Source organism: Rhea americana, unplaced genomic scaffold (assembly GCF_003343005.1).
Source record: "Rhea americana isolate MKP2758 unplaced genomic scaffold, rheAme1 scaffold_1, whole genome shotgun sequence".
Taxonomy (NCBI): domain Eukaryota; kingdom Metazoa; phylum Chordata; class Aves; order Rheiformes; family Rheidae; genus Rhea; species Rhea americana.
The window spans coordinates 5,658,399-5,664,398 of NW_028185038.1; the positions used below are offsets into that span (position 1 = coordinate 5,658,399).

Sequence of the window (6,000 nt, forward strand, 5' to 3'; positions counted from 1 at the left end):
GCATACAAACTTTTTTAGTAGCTTTTGGTTGGCATGTTCTGTTGATGTTTCAAATTGTATTTCCATTTTCCATCCTATAAATTTCTAATGCAACTATTTCTAGCTTTAAAAGAACTGCTTTGTTGCAGTCATTGGTCAAAGCAGGCAGATCTCTTTCTGGAGTGGATGTGCAAGATGGTTGCTTTCTTTCAGGATGCACATTATACTTTGAGGCCTGCCCATAATTTTGAGAGGTTGGAAGGCTCTGAAGTACTCCCCCACAGAGTCATCTATTTTCTTTAGAGCTCTGATTGGGTGTTACATTACTGAGCTGTCCTAGTTTGGGAAGGAAAAAGTGATCTTTTTTGCATATGTGAGCATGATGATGATAATATAGCAAAAACTTTTTTCTAATTTTTCTGATGTGCTAGAATAACAATTGTAAAGTAAACAGCATGCCAAATATTGACAAAATGGTTACATATATCTTCTGGAAACTGAATGTTAGTAGGTTTAATTGTCTATAAAAGCATCTTCTTTAAGTAGTATAATTTTTTTTTCTTAATAGCATGGTTTAAAAATAGATTCTATCATCCTTTTCTTTTTCTTATTAGATTGTGGAGGGAATGAAGAAGAATAAATGGAGTATTGAGAATATTGCCTTTGGATCTGGTGGAGCTTTGCTGCAGAAACTAACTAGAGATCTCTTGAACTGTTCCTTCAAATGTAGTTATGTGGTGACGAACGGTCTTGGGGTATGTCTTCTACTGCTTCTACCATCATGTTTTCAACAGAAGGCTCCCAACTTGAAAAGCTGTTTCACATTTCCTGTTACATTACCACCATCTGCATAAAGTACAGAAGCCCCACCAAGCTCTTTCCTTTTATAAGACATTCTTCTGATTTTTAGGTAAATGTCTTCAAGGATCCTGTAGCCGATCCAAACAAAAGATCAAAGAAAGGCCGACTGTCTTTGCATAGGACACCTGCTGGAGATTATGTAACACTTGAAGAAGGCAAGGGAGATCTTGAAGAATATGGACAGGTATGAATTTTCAAGCTTTATCAAATCACTTTCCATATAAAAGTAGACTGATAAAAAGCAGATCATAACTTAATTTTAGAAATTTGTTTTAATTGTCTTAATATTTAGCTTATTATTACTTCAGAAGTGTCCTCAGGCTAAATTCAGTAGAAATAGAATGTTACCTCTTCAAGTTTCACAGTTAGTCTGTCTGTCTGTCCAGGAAAAGAAAAGGGTCATTGCTAATTTTTTCCAAAATTTGCATAGTATATGCTAGCTGAGTAGTTTTTTATGGGCTATATTGCTCAATGTGAGTAGTGTCTGATTTTTTTTGGGGGGGGGGGGAGGAGGGAAGAGGTGAAAACACAAGACTTAAGCAAAGTTTGTTTCTACTTCACTGAGATTTGTAAACATTTCCTTTAGGTAGGAATGTTCTATATCTGTACATGGRGTAGTTCACCAGTGTTCAAAGATTTAAATTAAACCAGTTGCCCTGTTAATTCTTTAGCATAGCAAAATTAGATGCTATTTCAGTAAAATGAGCACAAACTTTAACCCAGTCTCAGACTTTTGGTTTGATATCTCAATAGGCAAGCAAGTTTTCAGTAGGCAAGTTGTGTATTGAGTGTCTTTCTGTGTTAAAGTCYTTGTTGTTATTCTTAGATCTTGGCATCCAGAGCACATATTATCTACATATATAATGAAGTTTGCTTTCTTCTTTTAAATTTATCAGACAGATCTCAGTTTTACAATCACTGTTGCATTTTTACAGCTCCACTTCTTCCATACCCTTCTGCCTTTAACCTAAAGGTGCTTTTGTTTACTAGAAAACTTAAGGAAAACTTCAAGCCTGTAAAGGCAGAAGGGCAGTTTTAGAACTTGCTTATTTTCAAAGTTATATGTATGCCTATGCATAGAATCATAGAATGGTAAGGTTGGAAGGGACCTCTGGAGATCATCTAGTCCAACCCTCAGCGTAGTCCATGTATATATGTTTATGATACGCACCTGTAAATTTTATATATAGGCAGTAAATGGTGTAAAATCTCTCTTCAAAACAACTCAATCACAACTAATTGGATTTAAATTATGCAAACATTTTCCTTCATTTTTTGGYAGATGAAATAACTCATATCCCAGTACAGAAAACTTCTTTGTTAGTGTGTGTCATGTATGTGGTTTTCGTCATTCTGGGAACAGAAGGGCAGGTGGAAGGGGAACTTTTGTGGACCTGTTTTCCTAAAACCACAGATCCTTGCAATAGCTAATCAAGCATAGCTGCTGTCTGGTATTGGTTTGTATTTTCTGTTTGTGCTTTGCTCTTTCAGTGTGCTGTTTGTGAGCACTCTTTAGTATTCTGTTTTACAGAGTATATGTGTAAAGGGGATTGCAAAGAAAGCTTTTTTTTGCAATTGCTGTGGAGAAAATAAAGATTTTGTCTGAAGCTCTGTAATGGAATTGCACTTAATTAGTTCAAGTGAGCATCCTTTCTTACTAGCTGCTTTAGCAGKGTATGTTTAGCATATGTCTTTCGCTTTGGCCGGATGTGGGCATTTCACTCTGGGGAATATTTGGTATAAAACTTATATCAGTGTACAGGATGGCTTAAATTCTCTTTTCTGTCTAACTGTTAGCTAAAGATGGAAAGGTAGAAGCTGAAAAGGTCAAGTATCTTAACAGCATGAGGCTCTAGTTTTGACAGATGTGATTTGGGTGTCTGCTTTTAAGTTTGTGTAACCTGTGCAACCTGTATTTGTTCATTTCTCAAATCTCCTTGAGAGATGTTTCACTCCTACTAAAACAGTGTTTTTTCTTGCAGGATCTCCTTCATACAGTGTTTAAGAATGGAAAGGTAACGAAGTCATATTCGTTTGATGAAGTAAGACAAAATGCCAGGCTGAAGAACAGTGAACTTGAAACAGCGTCTCACTAAGTTTCATTCCATGTCTGTGTATGTGTGTGTAACAAGTATGTACTGCATAATGGGTTTATTGTACAGATTTGTGTGTTTGTGTTTTATGACATTGTAGCCAAGTTATTTGTTGGTTTATGGACATACTGCCCTATCTTTTGCCAGTCTTTAGAAAAGATGAAATCAGGAAATGGTACTTACAGTGTAAAACATATTTAATGCTAAAGTGTGCTTTTTAGGGCCATTTGCCAGTAGTGGTTCAATCTGGTATTGATCTTTTCACAAATGAGACAGAGCTGAGAAACTTTTTTATATATAACAGAATATCACAAAATGGATTTACATAAAATTATCATGATTGCTTTATGTTTATATTTAACTTGTATTTTTGTACAAACAAGATTGTGTAAAATATATTTAAAGTTTCAATAATTAAGTCTTTCCAACTTTTCATGATTTTTATGAGCACAGACTTTCAAGAAAATATTTGGTGTGGGGGGGAATCCATTGCCTTTTGTCCATTAATCAGCAAATAAAACATGGCCTTAAAGCTTGTTGTGACATTGTACCATTTGAAGAAGAAATCAGGACTTGTATCTCCCTTAGGAACCCATAGAATTGCTGACCTCACCGTATCTTGTAGCTGTCTGTATTAGTAAATCTACATTAACGAAAGTTACTGTTCTTATTAGAAGATTTAGGTACTATAGACCTTACTGGCACAGTTAGGTATATAAATGGAATGCCAAATTTGAAAGGATTCTCTACTGCAACTTAACTTGCCAAGTTTATTCTACTTGGCATATGCACCTCAATATTTTAAGAGTAAAGTTTTTAAGAGATCTCCTCTTCCACTATAGAATATATGTGTAAAATACTGAAATATGGAAGCGGTGTATTTTAAAGTAATTACACTTCTGGGTTTATTTTTCATATACTGTAAGTGACATGACTTTAAAGCAAAATACTGGACTGGGTAGTGCACTTTTTTACTTTTTTGTATTTTTTTCATTGATTTGCCTTTTGTCAGACTGGATGTTAAATTGTAAAAATGTTTAACTATTTTTGTTAACAACTTGAATAAAACTTTATGCTAGCCAAACGCCTACATGAATGGCAGACCTGTTTCCCCTTCTCCCCCCCATTTAGTGGGGTGTGGAGGGGCTTTTATGTTGCAGAGGATAACTAAAAGAATATGTATGAGAGATGCTTWTTGAACTGTCTGCACTTGATTGTATTTGCTCTCTGCATAAGCTTGATTAGAATATCTGCTGGAAAACAAAACTGTTGAGGATTTTATTTTAGAAGCTATGTAGTAATAGACTCTGAGATGTTTGATAGTACTGTAGGATGGCTCTTACTACAAAAGGAATACCTCCCTTAACAAAAATCAACAGCAAAAACAAATGGCTTCTGTATTATGTTGATGATCAACTGTCAGGCTTTGATTTACTGTACTGATGTTATAATTAACAATAGCAATTAGCAAATGATTTTACAGGAAAATGTGAGAGGTCTTTTAAAACCATTTAAGCCTACAAAATTATGTAAAACATACTTTTAAAAGGAAGATTGAAAAGCCATACTTCGTTGTTCTTATTCTCTCACCAAAAAGGGCCACATCAAAGCACTCATATTTCCAGGGTTTGTGGTTAAGACACTTATGCCCAGTCTCAATAGTTCTTGTTAATGATTTTTTTTTCCACTCTTAATGTATGTGATTATAGATTTAAGTGATGTATTGTTTCAAAAATAGTGTTTTAGTAAGACTAAATACTGACCTTTCACACTGAAGAACTGCCTTCCCTTTGCTGTAAATGATATTGGTTGTACTTGGCTAGGAAAGGCCAAATAAATCCAGACATAGGATTAGTAGCTGGTGAATAGTACAGAGCCTGTTTCACTCCTCCACCTGTGTACTAGGGAATTTTATGATGTATTGTTGAAAAAAAAATTAAATGCTGCTTTCATTCTGTACCAATAAAAATTTTGATAACTATTGACTACCCATAATTGATATTTTTGTACTTGAGAACTAGSGATATGCTGTGGAAGCACTGTTTTCTTGTGTACCATGAAATACATTAATAATTGTTCCATATTGTCTAAAACTTAGCTTATTAGTTGGAGACTTAAAGCAAATTCTCTACCTGTGCATGTCACTTTCAAAAAGTAGTCATGTCACTCATTTTAATAAATGTTAGTATCTTTTCAAAAAAAAAAAAAAGAAAAACAAAACTGGTGCTATTCAGATCTGAATACATGTCTTTCTGTTCAGCAGTTTGACATTCTAGGCATCAAGATGTTGATAAAAATTATTGCAGTGCTTGAACCATATAATATCCTAATTCTTCCACATAAAAGCAAACAGCATGTTTCAGTTTGCTTTAAATTACTAGATTTAATATGTTTTACTTATCCCCATTTCATAATATAACAATATTTGTATTTAAAAATAGGAATTGGGAGTTTTGTGTTAATACTCTTATTTGTAACTAGTATTTAGCATAAGAAATGGATTTTGTAAGACTATTTTTTCCTGAGATGCATGATTATGAAAAGACGCTTTTTTTGGTACCTAGAAAGATCTGAGAGAATAGAAAAGTACTTGCTGTTTGGTTTGCCAAAAATCAAAACAAAGTTTAAACAGTTTTTCCTATAGGTTTTTACATTCCTTTCTAACCTGTTTAGTGAAGAATAAATATTCCTCACCTAAATCCTCTGTTAAAGTAATTTTAATGTACTTGGCATCAAATACCAGTATGTAATACACATGGAAATAAAGTTTAGTTCTGGCAGTGCAAATAATAGCCATTTGACTGTGTCTTAAAGTTGTAATGTTGGGCATCAGATTTTGGTTGTTCTCCATTGTCAAACAGATTGGAGTGTAGCTGTGCTGTCATTATAGTCCACTGTAGGAGGACTGCTCTCTTGGTTTGCACACAGTTTGTGGTGAAGTGATGGAGTTTACAGTCAGCTCAGTTCTAGAGAAGAGAACATAGGCATCCTTTTCTTTTTGCAGGATATGAACACATCTATACCTCAGACTCTATAACATCCGCTTAAAAATGGAGTACTTATCATT

At 34.3% G+C, this 6,000-nt stretch overlaps 1 protein-coding gene across 1 annotated transcript in view; it reads left to right on the forward strand.

The window, feature by feature from the left end:
• The window catches only part of NAMPT (nicotinamide phosphoribosyltransferase), a 32,617-nt gene extending 26,892 nt beyond the window's left edge, over window positions 1–5,725 (forward strand). Inside the window, exons 9-11 of the mRNA XM_085325646.1 lie at window positions 594–734; window positions 890–1,024; window positions 2,823–5,725. Coding sequence (XP_085181772.1) covers window positions 594–734; window positions 890–1,024; window positions 2,823–2,936 — 390 coding nt within the window. The 3' untranslated portion in view covers window positions 2,937–5,725. The remainder of the gene's footprint in view (window positions 1–593; window positions 735–889; window positions 1,025–2,822) is intronic.
• The last annotated feature ends 275 nt before the right edge of the window (window positions 5,726–6,000 follow it).